Source organism: Amblyomma mixtum, chromosome 8, assembly GCF_055824585.1.
Source record: "Amblyomma mixtum isolate Tamu chromosome 8, ASM5582458v1, whole genome shotgun sequence".
In the NCBI taxonomy this organism is placed as follows: Eukaryota; Metazoa; Arthropoda; class Arachnida; order Ixodida; family Ixodidae; genus Amblyomma; species Amblyomma mixtum.
Window position 1 is genome coordinate 29,613,484 of NC_143019.1, and position 19,547 is coordinate 29,633,030.

Sequence of the window (19,547 nt, forward strand, 5' to 3'; positions counted from 1 at the left end):
TTCCCTTCGTGCAGGGAAGCCTGGTGCTGCTGCTGATAGGCATGAACGTGCTGGTGGCCGCGGGCGAGCAGACGGCGCTGAGCTCACGCATCGCCCTGTACCTGATCGAGGCGTGCGGCTTTCGACTGCGGGGCATCCTGCTGGGCCTCACGGGCATCACCTTCCTGTCGGCACAGCTGCTCATGTCTGGTTCGGCCACGCTTCTCATGGGCGCCGTCGTCGAGGCCACCGTATTCGAGCTTCAGCACGACATAATCGCCGCCGTCATCGCCCAGCGGAGGCGCCGAAGCGTACGTGCTTGCTTCGTCTCACAAAGGTTTCGTTTCGAAAGCGGTAGTGATGCCGATTAAAGCAAACTAAACTAAAACAAACTTGACTTGTCTTGAGATGAAGATATTTGCCTTGTGTGGAAACTTCAGCTTGTTTCTTGGACACTTGATCGGCAGCCGGTAGAAGTAGAAGAATATTCAGGGTGCACTAAGGCGGAAATGAACACATGAGGGAAATTAAGAAAGCACAGTGCGCGTGCGTGGTAGAAAAACAGACGTTGGCTGCACAACGTGTTAGACAGGTAAGAGTATACGTGGACACCGTGTGCTCACTTTTATTCGTCGATTCCATGAACTGCAATTATTCTGCATGTTCTTGTAGGCTCTTAGATCTTTTGGCTGGTCAGTTAGCAAAAATCCTGGCATAATTTAGACGGGAGACGAATTTTTTGCTCGATATTTCTAATCACCACCAATCATGTCATTCACGCCTAACGACTCGTCACTAACATCAGTCTGCCCTCTGGCCTGAAAAATATGACTGACAATTTACATGTTCCTAGAGCATGGTTTTACTTGCGGAAGTAAGGGGTGCACAGTGAGCCTTCTTAACAAGAAACTTGACACATCGCATTTCCCCATCGTCATTTTCCTCTCCGATTCCTCGCCGTCTACACAGGTTCAGTTGATTTATACAGTCTTCTTATTAGTTTCATCCTTATACAATTTTCCTGTGCGTACCGGACATTCAACGCTTTGTGGCCAAGCCACCCGCGCGCTATTAACCCTTTAACCACCAACCCCGAGCTGCACTCACCGTGAGGTATTGTACCAATACCGCTAATGACGAGTCACGCTCGTCCGGCTCGCTACTGCGCTGCTCCCTGAGCCATAAACGAGTTACGGTTGGCAACTGCGTTGGTTGCAATTTTCAACGCCAGAGGACGTTAGTTGTCCATTAAAAATGAGAAAATCTTAAAGAGAATTAACAACACAGTTGAACAAAAATAAAGAAAAGCTGAGCATGGTGGCAATTGCCACCACCCCGTTTCAAACCCGTCCGTCCGTCCGTCCGTCCGTCCGTCCGTCCGTCCGTCCGTCCATCCATCCATCCATCCATCCATCCATCCATGCATGCATCCATGCATGCATCCATCCATGCATGCATCCATGCATGCATGGATGGATGGATGGATACGCCTTTCGCGCTTTAGCGTGTGTCTCAAGCCTGGCAGCAGTAATTGTTGCCAAACTTCACGAAGAAATCTGGCGATTTTGGTATGTTTTTCGAGAAGTAATTACGCGGTTAAAGTATTATAGTCAAATCAACGCCATTATCGCTTTCGGACACTTGAGTCCATTGGCCCCCAAAGTAGAGTCCACCATCGCCTAAACCAGCCTATCAACCGCCACTTTCCCTCTGGGTGGGACCAAGGCTGAGGCCTGAATGAGTGTACCGCCACAGGTGCGCACCACCGTGGGTGGCGAGGTGGTGATGACGCCAGTGCACGTGATGCTGATCTCGCCGCGGCGCACCCTGTCGAGCATCACCTCGCCCGAGGATGAGGAAGAGGAGGAAGAGAGCGATGAGAGCGACGAGGAGGAAGATCTGCGGCCCCGGGTACTGGTGCCCTCCATGGGGCCGCTGGACGCCCGCAATCCGGGCGCCTACTACCAGCTGCACGCCAAAGTGCCCGACGGTGAGGATCTCTCTCAGTGCATACTCCTCACGAAAATTTCTATACACCATTTCTCCAATGCTTATAGACTTTTGTCGATAAAGTATATAGACTTTATATAGATAAAACCTATAGACTAGTCCATAAGAAGTCTATAAAGTGTGTAGACCGTTCTTAACAGGCCGCTTGTTTTGCATACTTTGTGGTACCCCTGACGTTTTCAAGACTTACTCCCTACAACCCCGCGATTATTTCGCCTTCTTGTGACTACCTTGTTTGTTTTGGCTCTTCAACGCAGATCCGAGAATCATCGCTGGAATGGAGGTCGTCATTCCGGAAATAGAGGAAAACGAAGATCCTTGTAAGAATTGCGGTTTTCTCTCTGAACAAGCGTTTCATAAAATTTTCAGCCTTGTAACTCACACGTCTCAGCTCCACAGTGGAACGACTACAGAGATAAACAATTTTCTTCCTCTTCCACCATTGCAGCCGAGGTACCGGCAAAAACGGGCCCCATACTGAAGCATCGAAACACGGCCAACGTTTTCCTCCTCGAAGCCCAGTAAGTACGCGGGCAAGGCCCAAGTTGTTTGCGTGGACTACAAGGATCGTCCTAAATGAAACTTGTAACTTATGATATCGGCTACTGCAGAGTCTCTCCTCCCGGTGGGCACCGAAACTCCACAAGACGTCCGCAGGACGTCTCAAACGTCCCCAGGACGTCCAAGCTTGTTCAAGCGCCCGATTGGGCTAGCTGACAAACTTCTTATTGAGTTAAAAGAGCGCTTTTTTCTGCATAGCATAATCAGCGGTGTAGTACACCAGAAACAAGTAAAACGTGCGAACTAGCAGGATGGTTAACTAATATTGTATAGTTATCTTATTGAGAGGCTTGCATAGATCTCTGTAAGTTATATCCATATCAGTTTCCAGAATTTCGAAAATGCGGTTACTCTCAACGCTGCGGACCAACAAATTTTGGCTATTTCGACGAGTTACGTGCACCGGAGCGGTTGCTTCGATTTCAAGCTTCTCGGAAGCACATTTATATTGGCGCGGTGCAGACAAAATTTGTTCGGCCACAGCGCCGAGGGTAACCGGGTTTTCGAAATTTTAATACCTGATATGGATATTAATTACGGTGGGCTATACGCCTCTCAATAATTAAGAAGCCTAGTAGTAAACGTTAAAAAGATAACTATTCAATATTAGTTAAGCAGCCTACTATTTAGCACGTCTTAGCTGCATTCTGACGTGCTGCACCGCAGACAATGCTATGCCGAAAGAAGCCCTCTTCTAACTAAAAAAGGCAGTTTTTTTTTATTTTTGTACAGTACGGTCCACTGTTAAAGGGAACATGCAATCCCGTGGCCTCCGCGCTTCGCGAAGCCCTGTTGCCTAGATGCGGCGAGAATTGGCGGCATCAGGCGGATGCGCGGAAAGACCAGCCGCCATGCTTACTGTGCATGCATGTTGTGCCGTCAATTCTCGTACGTTCTGGGCGGCAGCGCTTCGCGAAGCGCGGGAACCACGCGATCGCATGTTCCCTTCAACAGTGGACCGTACTGTACTGTCTTAGGCGAAACACCCTGTATAAGCATCTTTATATATGTTCAGTGCCCTTTTGTATGGGCCACAGTAAGAAATGAAAATGGAGGAAAGTTTTCTAGCTGCATTACCGGCGAGAGCATAGGTGTTTCGACATATGTTGTCGGAAGGTAAAGAATTGCCACGTCGCGCTTGAAACATGTACAGAACTTTTTTATTGGTGGCCTTCGTACACAGTGCATATGCGAGAGAGACCCTAACTAGTTTGGGTTCTGAAAAGACCTCGCTCAGGCATGAGTTTTTGCAGTCGAAAAGGAGTATTTCACAAGCACAAAAATAAAGCGACCTGGTGCGCTTGCTTCCGAAAATATCACGTATAGCGCTCGCGGTCTCAAGCTGTTCGTACATCATAGATATCATTTGGAGCCGAAAGACGGTCGTTGTCTTAAGCACAGCGAAAGTAAAAAAACAGACGCGACTGGCTGTCACTCAAAAAAAAAAAACATTCGGGAGGGCACTTGGTTGACCTAAAGTACGGTGAGGCGAAAACATTTTACTCGGTGCTGCTGTTTGTGTCACTGATTTGTGGTTAAGATGTTAATTAAGTACACAATTGTTTTAAGTACACAATTAAGTACACAATGTTAATTAAGTACACAATTGTGCAGACACTGGAGGGCGTTTGGGAGGCATCCGTCTGATTCGACGCCTTTCTGCAAACACTCTCCAGCGTCCTAGGCAAGGCGAACTACATATGCGCTGGCAGGAAGTAGCGTAGCCATTAGCACGCTCGGCTACGGAACGGAAGGATGGTGGTTCGAATCCCATCGTGCGCAAAGATTTTTTCTGGCCTGACTAGAAAAGCGTGATTCCTCTGCTGACAACCTTCTGCCGGCAACGATGAGGCATTAAAGGCTTTCGCCTTTAAAAAAACTAGCGGGAAAGGAACGCATTTCCGCGAGAATAAATTCGCCCAGACATCCTAGATCGTCCGCGTTTATTTCTTGGCTAGGTTCCTTTTCCGCAATTTTTTTTTCTCTCAATCGCGAGCGAACTGTAGAGAGAGAGAGAGAGAGCAACCCTTTATTAAGCAAATAGAGAGGGTGAGCCGGCGCAGATGGTGAATGCCGGCATCTTCTTGGTCCGCGTCCCTAGTCCGGGATGCCGCAAGATCCCGCCGCCTCGCGAGCCCGGCGTGCGAGGGTACCTCAATAGAGTGACTTATATAGACCAGAGAAAATGTGGGATAAGCTTGAGGAGGTTATGTGGAGAGGAAAGACGCGGTAAATTTAGTGCGATGCGCGGCTCGGAGCACCAGGTGGCAAGACTGAATCCCGCCCATTATTGCCGCAATGCCAAACGTGTGCTGTGGGATTCCCGTGCCGGTTAATTTAAGTAACTTACCGCATACTGCCGATTATAAGTCGACCCCCCAACTCGCGACCCTCTTTGCGTAAAAAAAAGACTCCGAATTTAGGTCGACGCTGCCGCACCTTAGCAGAAATAAATCCCGCGACCTCCACTGACGTGCCACTTTCTTTCTTCTTTCATTCCTTCCTTCCTTCTCTTACGGCGCGGCTAATGTCTCCACCAGGAGGTGATGTCATACCTGCGCTTTTCAACATTTCCATTTCCGTTCGCAATCAGACGCTCAAACTCTGTCGAACATAGCGTTCCGGAGTGGAAGAGGTTACGGGGAGAGAACAGGCGCATGAATTCGTTCCATAAGTCGAGTCCAGGGTTGCTAAGCGTGTTGTTACTGAGTGACCTATTCGATACAAAGACACACAATAAATACGCTTTCATAAAGGAGACGTGAAAGCACGTTATCCCGGACGTGGCCAGTATCTACAGGGTTGATTAAAACTCCCCCGCTTATGAGCAGTGTAGTCGGGCACTTACTTACGGTACCTGTGAAGCTACCAAGGTTCGTCCGTCGAAAGGGCGAAACTCTTCCTCACTCACCGGGTATTTTGAGCTTCGTGGTTGGCGTAAAAGCTTCCCTACGCGCCTCAAAAGCAGAGCTGCTGGCCTGGGGACTTTTGACTAACCCTGTACCGTCATTCGCAAGAAGGGCGAGAAATCCATTTTCTTTTTTTTTACTACGGAGTAATGTCAGCCTGTCCGAGGTGCACAATTCGCTAATAGATGCAGGCACAAGCTCAGTGTCAAAATGGCTCTTTTTGTAGCGAAAGCTACATTCGCCACGAACTTGCGATTTCGCTGTGGCGGTGCTGTGATAGAGGCACAGAGAGCAACCGCGAGCCATTGCCTAGTAACCGCCGCGGCTGGCGGACGCCGCGCGTTCGCCGCGCCTTCTGGCATGACGTCACACCGCGCGCCTCGCCGCGGAGCCGCCGCCGCCGTTTGGTATGACGTCACACCGCTTGCCTCGTCGTTGCGCTCGCCTCCGCTCGCTTAGCCAGCTGTGTCGAATGCCTGCTTTCGCCATGGATATCCTGGCATAAGCCACTGCCATTTTTTTTCTCCGGCAGCCGACTGCAGAAGATCAAGAAGGCGCTGATGATCAACGTGGCCCACACCAGCGCCGTGGGATGCATGGCCAGCATGCTGGGTAGCACGTCGGGCATCTACCTCCGAGACTACTTCCACCAGTGAGCCCCCCCCCCCCCCCCTTCCAGTGGACATGCCCGTACCGCGTGCGAACCCCATTTGCACTTTATTGCTCCCGCATCCCCGGTCGGGTGCTCAACCATTTAAGTACCAAGGACGCCTAATTTTAGTTGGTTTTCTTCTTTCAGATGATGCGTTAGAAATTGATCCACATGGATCACCGTGTGATAATGGCTCACAACCGCTAAATAATTTACACCCGATTTTCTTCTTCACGCAGTTCAGGTTGGATCAACCGTACCACAGCTGCGACGTGTAGTTGACTTTTAGGTCACATGAGGCGCGAAAAAAACCTGCAATATAAACGCTGACACTTAGTTTTAATTCCCTACAGCACTCAAACCAGACTGCTTCAAGAGCTTAAATGAAAACCAACGACGTATCAACAGTTATGCTGCCGTTTTTTCGTGCCAACTGCACGTTACAGCTATCGTTCGGTTGATGAAACCGAAACAGCGTCAAGAAGGAATTGAGTTGTAAATCACTTCGCGGTCGTAGCCGGATATCACATGGTGATCCATGTGTATTAATGACTAACGCGTCTTTTGAAAGAAGAAAACACACAAGCAAAATATGTGGCGTTTTCAGTTCTTTAGAACACTCGTACCGTCCTACCTTTTAGCCTACATTTCAAAGAATGAGATGCATTTTATTGTCACAATTTAACTTTCTGGAGTCTGATCTCCAGTGTACGATTATTTTTGTGCGTCTCTCTACCGGGGTGCACAATTGCAGTACTAATGCGTTAGCATTAGAGTTCACGTCAGGCAAAGAATCCGCCGTCCGATATCAGGAAATTCGCTGATTTGTTGAGAGAGGTCACGACACATTGTTAAGTCATCCCAACCTGCCCACCGGGTTATGAGCAACCTACTTTCTAGACAGCAACCTGGAGAAAAAATTGAAATAAAAAATCAGAAAAAAAATGTGATACAGGCAAATGTCGGCATCGTCACTGCATTCGCATAGCCGCTACATCTCGCAGTCCAAATATGGCGGCTGATGAACCGACAATTGTTAAGAAACCGACGCCAACACACACGAAAGTTGCAACAGAATCTGTGACAAGTGAATTCTATCGTATCCCACTCTTACGGGGAATTAGGCATCCACATTAAATTTTGTAACTGTGCGGTTTCCCAAGTTTACTGAAACGCGGCTACTCTGCTCATTAAGGTAGTGTCAGAATAGATAGACTTCAGTGGGAGGCCGCCGCACCCAGTCACATCAAGGCTCACCTGAATAAAATAGGAGTACCCCTGTATTTTATTGTGCACTTGACAGCATCGTAGTGTTCATGGACCTCTGTTACAGCGCCATTAAGTGAATCGCGACGAGTAGGTGCAGCTTTTCGCAAAAGTTAGGAACCATGGGAGTTTGCTTCTGGGTCACATCGCGCGGCTCGTTACACGTCCCGAGCTCTCCTTAACTCTTAAAGGCAAGAGCAGCTCTTTTTCTCTCACTTCCGGGGATTAAGAATCCCACGGCTCCCACAAGAGGCGCTCTAAGCGGGTTACAAGCAAACCTCCTCTGGGCTGTAAGCATTTGAGAAAAAATGTAACCACTACATAAACGAATAATGAACCTAATTTTGTGTCGTAGAGTAACACAGGCGTAGCATTGGATTAACCTATACAGGTTTTTAACTTGAAAGCATTAGTACCCCTATGTGGGAAAAAAATTGTCTGGCGTCGGCAATGGAGGCCGTTTGAATCCTCGTGGCGTCATCGCAAGCTGCCCACAAGATCATGAGCAAACTGAACAGCATGGCAAGTGGCAGTTGGTTTAATGATTGGTGGGTAAAGAAAGCTCGGCCTCTGGAGCTCCACGGGTGGCAGCACCTGCCATCCCAGGGCAGTGGCCCAGTCTAGTTACCTTTATCGGCCAATCAGCGAACCTCATGACACTGGGCAACAGCGGTATTTTAGTATGAGAGCTCTCCTTGTTTCGGAGCAAGAGTTGAGTGCGTGCTATCAAAACTTTGCTTTCTATATTCGTTTACCCTGCACGATGTCTGAAGAGTGTAAGGTGTCCGGGAGGTATTCGGGGTAACTGTCTCTACTCTGACGCAGGACATACGGCTACGACGCCGTGACCGCCCTGTCCTGGACTCTTTTGGCTCTGCCGGTGGCCACCGTGTCCGTCTTGCTTTGCGCTCTCATCACCTACTTCCTCTTCCTGCGGGCATAGTGAGTGCATGTCCGTACCTTGCGCCATTTCCTTTGCGGACAGGTAGCGGATACGGACATCGTGCAGAAATGCTCAGATTAGAGCGACTCGAAAAGTAAATGAATGCATCTACGATATCGAAAATGTACACACTTCGAGCCGTAGCCTTGACTCTTACTAACGGCACGACGATTGAGCACTGGGATTTCAAGAGCGCTGCATACCAGCAGGTGCGACCATTTGTATATATATGCGACTACAACGTACGGACTTCGAATGGAGTCGCTGCTGTGGCACAGTGGTTATAGTGCTCGGCTGCTGGTCCGAAAGACGCATGTTCGATCCCGGCCGCGGCGGGCGCATTTTGATGGCGGCGAAATGCTACAGCCTCGTGTACTGTGCGATGTCAGTGCACGCTAAGTACCCCAGGAGGGCAAAATTATTCGGAGTCCTCCACTACGCATCCCTTACGGCTTGAGTCGCTTTAGGACGTCAAACCCCATAAACCATCTAACCAAACCAGCCTTAGAATTGATCCCCTTCAGGCCACATTAAACGGCGAGGCAAGTCGTATCAGCCTAGCACTGTAACTCGTCGATGCCACAATGCGTGGGTGCGTTCGAGTCACAGTACAGAATGTCACTGATCTAAATGAGCTGCGATGTGTCACCCTTGAACCAAATATATAAAGAGGTCATTCACTGATTAGAACAACATTCCAGTGCACCTTCTTCACTACGTATCCATGACGAAGAAACGCATGAAAGAAAAGAACCATTTATTTATGCTGCATTGTTCTGTGGATGCAGCGATATCCAAGAGGATGGCGACACGCTGCAGGCCATCACCGAGATCATCAGCAAAAAGCGGAAGTTCCTCGGCAAGCTCACGTGAGCATTACTTCCTTCCGTACCGCCTACGAAGGCAGCCGTGGGAGCAACCGTTTTGCAGTGTGTGCTTTAAACGCACATAACGCCGGCGTAACACCAACTGCTGCCGCTAAGAACCATATCATTATCATATTCAGCAGCAGTATCGTCAAACCATGAATATCCACTTCAGGAAAAAAAAATGACAGTTCTAACGCCGTTAAATAGATTATGACATGCGAAAGCACTTGGTTTCGAATTAGCTTGGCCTAAACATTGCCTTAACTTGTCCTTCGAATCTGCTTGAGTCCTGCTTAGACACTGACTTACATTGTCCTCCAAGACAGTTCCTTCTAAACTTTCGTACCACGTGACCTTCGATTAGCCTAGTCATTTCATCTTGCTTTTCAAGACTTGCTTTTCAAGCTTTTCAAAACCTGCCAGACCGTTATGCCAAGCATGCAGGGCCTCCCAACACGTCTCTGTGTCGCGGGCATGTGTTTTGGCGTGACGAAAAACGGAAATTGCAATCGCTCACCTCGCCTTTACTTGACATAGCTTTTTCACGTGCATAAAGAACATTTATGCAAAGACCCCGCAGTCGCTCCTTATTACTGATGTGTAGTTGCACAGTGGAGTGTCATACCATACCATAACATGCAGTATAGGCATATTATGAGCTATATATAGTGCTGCAGTGCTGTGTTATTTTAGGTTCTGTACTCAATGGAGTTGCTGTAGGGGCAGGTACCCCACGTCAAGTCTATACCTAGGCTTTTTGTCCCTGCCCCTCACATTTGTGGTATGGAATAAACCTGATTGATTGATTGATTGATTGATTGATTGATTGATTGATTGACTGACTGACTGATTGATTGATTGATTGATTGATTGATTGATTGATTGATTGATTGATTGATTGATTGATTGATTGATTGATTGATTGATTGATTGATTTATTGATCGATCGATCGTTTTGTTCTGCACCGCTGCAGGCGCAAAGAGACCATCCTGGTGACATCCCTCAGCGTGCTGTTCGTCTTCTGTGTCGCCGGCAGGACCATCGCCAGCTTCGTGGGACTGGAGGAGCAGCTCTCACTCAAGTAGGACTCGTTCACAGTCTAAGGAAACACACGTTTTCAAGAAGTGACGTGGTGCCTTCTTGTGTCCATAAGTGGACGCAACTTGTTTGACATCTGTTTAGGTTACTGCTAGCAAGTAATGTACCGTGAATTGCTAGAGGATATACTATTTCCAACCCCTCACGTCAGGCCTCGCAAAGCCATCTCAATCCAGGCAGCCCACATGAATGCAGAAAACCACTTTCAGGTAGCTCTGCTGTGGCTGCACGGTGTATGTATTCGTTTTCTTGTTTTGCGATCGTGAGTGCTTAAAATACCTAAACTGTTCTGGATATTTCACATACCGACCTTTTTATTAAAGGTGTGTATCAAATGAAGTGCCGCTGGAACTCTGAGGTTAATGCTGAATCGCGATTTCTGCATGTGAGAAACCGACAAGAATTGCTTACCTACTCGTCCGGGTTGGTCGAAGATTTTTTGTGTGTGTGCAATCTTGCTTGCAGTGTTCCCGGGAGAAATATAATTTGAAACTTCCTCCGCTCCTCCAACCCGACCTGTGACTGAAAGGTTAATTTCTTGCTTCCATGAGATATTCCGCTCATGCGTAGTACTGCACACATGCAAATTCTCTCCCTGCTGTTCCAAAACGGGAATTATTTTTGTACCGATGGCGGGAAAAGTTCCTTTGTCTTGCTCTGTGTATTATCAGGGTGAAAAGAATGACGATGATGAGTAATTTTTATGGCAGCTTTGGCTAAAGAGAGTCATGGCACTTGGGGGGGGGGGGGGGGGGGGGGGTTCAAAGGCCCATTTTCCGAACACTTCATTCGAGATAAGGGGAACACCTGGGCAGGGAGAAACTTGTACACATTGTGTTACCAGTGTGTACCCGGCGGCAATAGGGATCGAACCCCAAACCAGATGCATCTATTGCATCTGCGGTGCTTCTGCATTCGTTGCAATTCTGGCTCTTAAGAAAGGCTGGGTTTTGCATCGCAGTAAATGAAAACAATCAAGCAGCGATTATATCGCGGTTTTTTCATACCTCACGTGACCTGAAACCACACGTTGGCGTCAGTCATCGTTCGGCTGTTGAAACCGAAACAGCACGAAAAAGAAATTCCAATATAAACTTTTCGGCGCTCGTGGGAGAATACCATGTGGTAATCCATGCATGATAACGCCTTATGCATCATTACAGAAATGAAAACACGCACCCAAAAGTTAAGTGTCTGTACTCCTTTAAGTGTCTCTGCCGAATTTTTGTTTCTTATTTGCCTGCAACGTATTTTTTCTAACCTTGTGGTAGACGTCACGTCCGGAGGCGCTCGTATTGCACCGTGGTGTTAACGACGTTCCTCTGCATGCCTTGCTTCCACATGTTTCGCCAGGTACGCGCACGAGTCGGTGAAGGTGTTCGTGGTCATCGTGCTGCTCTCGTTTCTGCCCCACGGTCGTCGCCGGACGCAGACAGTGCTCGACTGGCCGCATGTGACTGAGCGCCTTTCCTGGCGGACCCTGCTGGCAGCTGGAGGAGGTCTCTCCCTCGCGGGAGTCGTCGAGGTACACCATCGCCCAATGTCGTGCGCTATTTAAGGGAGAGGGCGTTTGCTGAATGGGCCGAAACTTTGTTCGCGATGTAAAGTGATTTGCGCGCTAGGACTTAGTTTCCGACTGCGATGCTCGCGGTTGGAAGTATCCCTGAGCAGACGCTGCGTTGGAGTGTTGGAGTGGACCGTTCGAGTGGATCGGTGGTTAAGGTGCTCGGCTGCTGACCCTAAACACGCGGGTGCGATCACAGTCGTCCCATCTAGATAAAGGTGAATTGCTACAGATCTATTAGAAATTGCTAGAGACCTATCTACTGTGTGATTTGAATGCACGTCAAATAACTCCAGTTGGTCGAAACTACCCGGAGCCCTCAAAGCCATCCCAGCCCGAGTCGCTTTGGGACGTTAAACCCCATAAACCAACCAATGACCATACGGCTGTTCATTCTGCCAAAGGTGTTGCCCGTGGGTTAGAAGCAGAGCGGCTGGAACAATTGGTCACGATGACGGAAAGGATCCCTCGATGTATCCTTAGAGTACTGACATATGCTGTAAGGGATCGTTAGTGTACGCGGGGTCATTGGAACGCGGCCGCTCGCGAACGCGCCGGGAACTTAGGGTGTCCCCCCGCCCCGCGTTACCGATTCGCGCACGTGCCGGCACGAACGTGTATTTGTGTTTGTTTTTATTTTTATTTTGTCGTGGAGAGGGTGCTTCACCTTACGGGAGCTGGGGGGCTGCCAGGCTCTCGATAAACCAATCATGTTAAGAGCACAACATGATTGGAAGCTACGAAATGTGGGCCGGGCCTCTAGGGCTTTAAAACCGGGCCCCGGAGCCGGAAGCGGGGTTCTGCGCTAAGGTGAGATGCTACGCATCTTCGGCTACGCCGAGTAGGGGCCTCCCCTAGTATTAGCCAGTTCCGCCTTTTGGTTGTTTGTCTTTTTGCCGTTGTATCTAACTTGTATATTCTGTAAATATTTGTATATAAATCGTCAGTTATTCCCTTTTTTATCCCTGCGTGTCAACACATCTTGAGACCGTCTCTGACGGGGCACTCCTGGCGTTAAGATCAAGCTTCAGTCTTTGAGTTAAACCAACCGTCTCTGGCGGGGCACCTCTGGTGCGAGGAAGACAGGGAACTTGTGAAATTTACTTATGCTGTGCATGAAGACTGCAGAAATGCAATGCGCATGCATGGCGCAAAACTAACAGAGCACGTCTTGCTCAGTATACGAGTTGCACCAAATGCTTCGCAATTCAATAACACTAAAAGAAAAAAAAATAAGCGAAGGCCTACGCAATGCTCATCGTGGGTCCGGATTGCACCAGAACCCCGGCGAGGCGTTTGTCGTCACTTTCGGTTTTGCGGAAGTCCCTCGCTTCCGTTTTGGGGATGTCGTTACTAGTTGAGTAGCATGACGTCGCGACACAACATGCTTGTCATGACCACGCATGACATGTCGTGATTAGTCATGAGCCTCATCCTACACACCGACCATATGTACACGACCACGTGACCTGCCACTTTGCGTCGACCCAGATGTGTTTCTGGACGCAGCCACACGAGCCCCTTGTGCTTCACTTAATATTCGTTTCGTGTGCTCTGACATTTCACAATGCGGCCCTTATAAAAATTGTCTATAGACTAGACTGTCCATAGATTTCTTATGGACTCTATTGCCTTCCTACAGATATTTCCTTTTGTCTATTCATAGTCTATAGACTGTCTACGGATTAAAGTCTACTGAAAGGGTATGGCCATAAATATATAGAGCGTTTATAGTGCCGCGAATGTTTGTAGTGTTTGTTTGTTCATTCTTCAAAGCTGCCGGCATCGCTCTGTTTGTTATGCAAGACGCGCCTAGATTTATCTCGATTCATCGCATCCAGGCGGACCCGATTCTACGTTGTTCCGCAGTGTTACTTTCCAAGCTTTATCTCGAAAGTTTTCTATCAGCCTTAAAAAGAGCATAGCCGATAGCGGCTGGCATTCTGCTCGATGACCGCCGAGCACACACTCTGCTACGGCGGCGCCGAGTAATTCAGTTCTTTGCGGGCGCAAGTCAGCCCCAATAGAGTTTCGTTTAGAAGTCATTCTCGCTGTTTTCCTGTTCACCGGACTGCAGTCACCACTACGTGACATCTGGTTTGTAGTAGATAGGATATTATTGTCTGTAGACCAGTCATATAATTTGTCTATAGAAAGTCTGTACACTTTATAGACAAAATATACGGACAGTCTATAAACTTTCTAAATAAATTTTTGTAAGGGGGGACTGCTCTCTGTTATCGTAAGTGGTTTCAGTGCTTTCAGAACGCCCATGTGCCGCACTGTCCTCGTCCGTACGCCATGCGCCGCTAAGCCTAAACCACGCACCTTGTGCATTCTGACGCAGTCCACGGGTCTGTCATGGCGCATCACCGAGAAGGTGAGCAGCCTGGACTTCCTGAGCCCGCTGCAGACTCAAGTGCTGCTCACCCTGCTCGCTGCGCTGCTCGCGGAGGTCAACACCAACGTGGTCATCGCCAGGTTCCTCATACCCATCGCCACGGACATTGTGAGAACTCAGTCACTGACACTTTGCTCAGATAGTGATGACCAGTCGGTTTGCTAAAGAAATTGCAGGACACGTAGGGTGTACGCCAAGCGCAGACAATCATTTTTAATGCGAAATCATTTCTTGGCTCTGTTCGTGGTTTCATGTCCGCGGAAAGTGGACGCAAAAAATTCAGGGGGCACTTTATTGACCTAAAGTGCGGTGAGGCGAAAGCCTTAAGCGCGGTGTTGCTGCCTGTGTCACTGATGTGTGGTTAATAAGTTAAGTGCACAATTGTTTTTGGGTCTTAAATGCTGGAGACACTGGAGGGCGTTTTGGGGGGCATCCGTCTGATTCGACGCCTTTCTGCTAGCATTCTTCAGCGTCCTAGATAAGAAGAATATGCGTTGGCAGCAAGTAGCGTAGCCATTAGCACCCTCGGCTGCGGAATGGAAGGATGGTGGTTCGAATCCCATCGTGCACAAAGGTTTCTTTTTCTGGTCTGACTAGAAAAGCGTGACACCTCTGCTGACAACCTTCTGTCGACAGCGATGAGGCATTAAAGGCTTTCGCCTTAAAACGTGTCGGCAGCCCTTACGTCGTTCGAGGAAGAATTAGGAGTAAAATGAAGACTGAATGTCATACAGGTTGATAAAATATCGATGCGCATCAAATTCGGTTCATGTGGAGAAATTAATTAGAGGCGAAAAGGTCAATTGGTATTCAAAAATAGGCACAGACGTCGATATAGTCGGTGTACGTCAAAACAGACGTGGACGTCGAAATTGTGGGAAAATACGCAACCAAGCCAGATGAAGGTTCGAAATAGATTAAAAAGTGATTTATTAACGTTAATTAATTGAACTAAAAGCTTTCGTTGATGTGCAGTAATTAGAGACGATTAAAACCATGACGTCGATGTAGTAGGAGGACGTCAAAGCAGCCTCGGACGTCGAAACAGTATAAGCGCGTTAATGCTTTCGCATTCTCTTAATGCGGGTCGCCGCAGTGATCTCCTCTGTATTTTTTTTTTGTTCTGGCTGCCCCTCTGCAAATTTGAGAGACCTCACTTAGTGATCACAGATGCAAACATTATGGCGGTATGGATGGTTTTCGAAATGACCGTTTATTCTTACAAGATTTAGATATCTAAGGAAACTAGTCGCCCGTGCGAAATAACCACTGCAATACCTCAGCACCTCAGGTATTGAGGTGCTGAACAAAATTCTTGCTTTTGCGACAAGGGTAGTATGATCTGTCTGCCTTCTTTATAGAGAATCGCCAGACATCTATGAATACGAGAGTCAGGCGTCAGTCCACTTCGAGTGCTGCCACTAAATTGTCCATGTGGAGCAATTAATTAATTAGAGGCGAAAAGGTCCATTGGACGTCAAGGATAGTCACAGACGTCGATATAGTGGGTGTACGTCAAAACAGTCTTGTACGTCAAAATTGTGGGAAAATACGCAACCAGGCCGGATGAGCGACTTGAGCGCTCACCGGATAAGCGACTTCTCACTTACTCACACACTCAATGAGAGTGAATACAAGTCGGGGGTGAGAGAGAGCTTTACTACGCGGCCATGCATGCGCTTACGTTCACCGATATGCGCCGCAGGGTGTGCAGACCAACGTGCACCCGCTGTTCTACGCCCTGCCCGTGGCGATGGCGTCCTGCACGCCCACGGTTCTTCCCACGGCGGCCCCCAGCATCGCGATCGTCAGCTCCGCAATGGACATCGAGGTCACCGACATTGTGAGTCCCATTCTTCCAACGCGCATTAGTGAAAAAAATCTGTCTGCTTCACACTACCTCAGAAAAATTATTGTTCTCTTCAGTTATTTCTTAGTTCGCAGCGTTGGCTGAATGGTTAAGGCGTGCGGCTGCTGACCCGAAAGACGCGGGTTCGATCACGGCCGCGGCGGTCGAATTTCAATGGCGGCGAAATTCTAGAGGCCCGTGTGCTGTGTACGTTAGAGAACCCCAGGTGGTCGAAATTTCGGGAGCCCTTCACTACGGCGTCCCTAATAGCCTGAATCGCTTTGGGACGTTAAACCCCATAAGGGAAACGAAACTAAACACATTCGGTAAGACCATTTGAACGCCATTTATACACAGGCATATACGCCTAATCCTTATAGCTGCGCCGCCGTAGTGGCTCAGTGGTTATGGCACTCGGCTGCTGAGCCGAAAGACGCGGGTTTGATCGCGGCCGTGGCGGTCGAATTTCAATAGAGGCGAAATTCTAGAGGCCCGTGTATTGTGCGATGTCAGTGCGCGTTAAAGAACCGCAGGTGGTCGAAATTTCAGGAGCCCTTCACTACTGCGTCCCTCATAGCCTGAATCGCGTTGGGACGTTAAACCCGATAAGCGAAACGAAACGAACCGCATTCGATAAGACCGTTTGAACGCCATTTATTCACTGGCATATACGCCTAATCCTTATAGCTGCATTCGTGCGGTAATTGTTTGCGGCATGACGGGTTCCGAGCGGAACACCTTCGTGTGTGTTACGAGCCGTGGAATGCATTCTGCAATGAAACTACTATGTTCATTGCAGAATGCATGAACATACTTTGAACTCTTTACTATGTTCTATTACTGTTATGTTAGTTTCGTGCTGTGTAATCTGCCACGCCTCTTTTTTTTTTTGTGATTTCGCCCCTCCTGCTTGGACCCATCTTAGGGTCTGCAGTATTCTGTAAATAAATTAATAAATAAACAAAATGGAGGCCTTAACGCGACAAGCAGGCGACGCGTGGATTCCTTCGCAGCTCTACCCCGGGCTGGCCGTCAAGCTTGCCGCCATCGTCCTCATACTGGCCTCGGTGAACACGGTTGGCGCGGTGCTGTTCCCGTGGGGAGAGCTGCCTGCATGGGCCCTTGCCAAGCACTTCGCAGATGGCGCCACCGTCGCTGCCAACACCAGCAGCGGCGCCGCCTAGCGGGCGACCTCCGCAGCAGCTACTCCTTTCTCTCTTTTCTTCCTTCTTTTCTCTCTTCTCTCTACGACGACGACGACGACCGGAGCTTATGACTTTCCCCTCTACATTCTCTCTCCTTCTTTACTGTCCCTCTCTCCGAAGCAGCTCCTTTCTTCTCTCCTTTCTTCCTTCTTTTCCCTCTTCTCTCTACGACGACGACGACGACCGGAACGACTGACTTTCCCCTCTCCAATCTCTCCCCTTCCTTTATCCCTCTTTCTGCCCTTTCTCTTACACTCCAACACCCCTCCTCTGTTGACTGTACTTCTCTGCCCTACCTCGCCCTACTGTTACCATAAGACGCCTCTTAAGTATACTGTATATTCCTGTAGCCACAACCATACCTAACCCTATGTCAACCTTTCCAATATGGTGCGCTATGCACGGAGTCATTTTTGTGACGCTTACGCACTTTTGTTCATTTTTTTTGCACTTCCCCCCTCACCACCCTTTACCCCGCAGATTGCTGCCAATACTTTTGTGGACAATTTATACTGTGATAGACTGAGACAGCATTCTCGGTCAAATATGGAGATGTGGCGACGTTGTTCAGTGCGTTTATGCACGATGTAGATGTGTGGAACGCTAAGTTTTTTAGTGTCTTCTCGCCGGTAGCGAGAAATTTCGACCAGCGCAACCTTTTGTTTGCACGCTGCGCATAGGAACAGTGCTTGCGCCTTATCATGCACCCGACGGAGCGTGCTTGCACAGAAGCCGTGTGCTTTTGAGCCGCCGAGACACCGACTACGCTGCACCACAACAGGCAAGAGAACTCACGACTGGCTCGACTGCTACAACGATAAGTTCCCCAAGGCATCGGTGCAGCAACTGTGGATTGTACTGTTTTGCGAGCGGGCTGTCGCCCCTGTGATGGGCACAGATGCGTCTTCACGATGGTCAGCAACTTTGCCTCAAATTTGGTTCAAGTTAGCGCGACACCGCATCCATCAAGTTTTGCACTTCACACGCACCACCCAAACAGTTCAGCGGGGAAGGCAATAAACGGTGCTAGAGGGAACGCCCTGTATTGTTGCGTTTTCTCGACACGAAAGGTTCATTTTTTTTTATATGCGACAGCATAAGCAGCTCGTTGGACCATTTTGCGTTGACGCTGTGGCGTCACCGCAAAGTATCTACAGCATGTTTGTGGCGTTTTGGTACATGGGCGTGCCGTAGAGCTTCATGCGGCAACTGTCTGTGTGTGTATATAGTATATCAGTAAAACGCAAAAGCGTCGTTTTTGGAGCAAGCCTGTTTGCGACCGCAGGCAGAGCATCACACAACAAAGGAATAAAGCAATTTTGCTCATAACGACTGATGTCCAGTTTCGGTTTTTTGACGGATGTTTAACCATCGCTAATATGACCAGTCACGATTCATGACATAGATAAAAAGCAACGTAAACGGGCCGGAAGTGACAGATGCTCTGTGTGGCAACTGTGTAGCAAGTCTAGTTCCGTCTGGTGGCATTGACCGGAAGTATCGTCACCAGATTGGAAGCGACTCCGACTAAACCAGTAGTGGAGTTACTAGCCATCAGTGACGACACCATGCAGGAAGTTTGTCGCGGAGCTATACACACCATGCAGGAAGTTTGTCGCGGAGCTATACTATCTCATCGCACATATGGTGTCCTACCTCCCTGTATAAAACGAATGATTTATCATGCCCTATTCCAATCACACATTAACTATTGCCACATAGTTTGGGCTACCACATCCAAAACAAATCTACAGAAAATTCTAATTCTCCAAAAGAAAGCTATCAGGATTATCGCAGGTGCCAGTTTTACTGCCCATACGGCTGAATTGTTTACTAAGTATGAAGTAATTCGTGTCAATGTTTTTCTTGAGTACCGCCTATTATACTATCTCAAATTTTCTTCACCATCAATATGTAATTTTTTGCTTAATATCGCATTGTTAAAGCCCATAGAAAAGTATGTTCAAACCCGATCAACTGCAAAATGGACACTTCCACGAGCTAGAACTAACTATGGTAAACAAGCACTTAACTTCCTTATACCTAATGTTCTAAACAGCTACGAATCTAACCAGCTGAGCATGTATAACCTCCGACCTCATGATTTAAAAGTGTACTTTGTAAATAATATTCCATAACTTCTTTTCATATATTGTAGTTTGTGTATGTATCGGTGTCATTTTCCCCTTTGTAATCAACCCAGCAGTGTATAACTTTCAAATGCATTTGTTCAGTTTTAA

General features: G+C 48.3%; 1 protein-coding gene across 1 annotated transcript; it reads left to right on the top strand.

Moving 5' to 3' along the window:
• Positions 1-14: 14 nt before the first annotated feature.
• Positions 15-18,479, top strand: LOC149331866 (uncharacterized). Its single transcript, XM_089555585.1, has 12 exons — positions 15-290; positions 1,735-1,969; positions 2,247-2,309; positions 2,438-2,510; positions 5,992-6,111; positions 8,203-8,319; positions 9,109-9,189; positions 10,164-10,271; positions 11,642-11,813; positions 14,200-14,361; positions 15,959-16,096; positions 17,116-18,479. Exons 1-12 carry the CDS (start codon positions 42-44, stop codon positions 17,284-17,286), a joined length of 1,689 nt encoding a protein of 562 aa, XP_089411711.1. The 5' UTR covers positions 15-41; the 3' UTR covers positions 17,287-18,479.
• Positions 18,480-19,547: the final 1,068 nt, after the last annotated feature.

Excerpts from the sequence above, each read along its gene's own strand:
- LOC149331866 (XM_089555585.1), top strand. The coding sequence starts at position 42 with ATGAACGTGCTGGTGGCCGCGGGCGAGCAGACGGCGCTGAGCTCACGC. Across the intron at positions 2,310-2,437 it reads AGAGGAAAACGAAGATCCTT|CCGAGGTACCGGCAAAAACG; the intron begins GTAAGAATTGCG and ends CCACCATTGCAG. Across the intron at positions 16,097-17,115 it reads ACATCGAGGTCACCGACATT|CTCTACCCCGGGCTGGCCGT; the intron begins GTGAGTCCCATT and ends ATTCCTTCGCAG.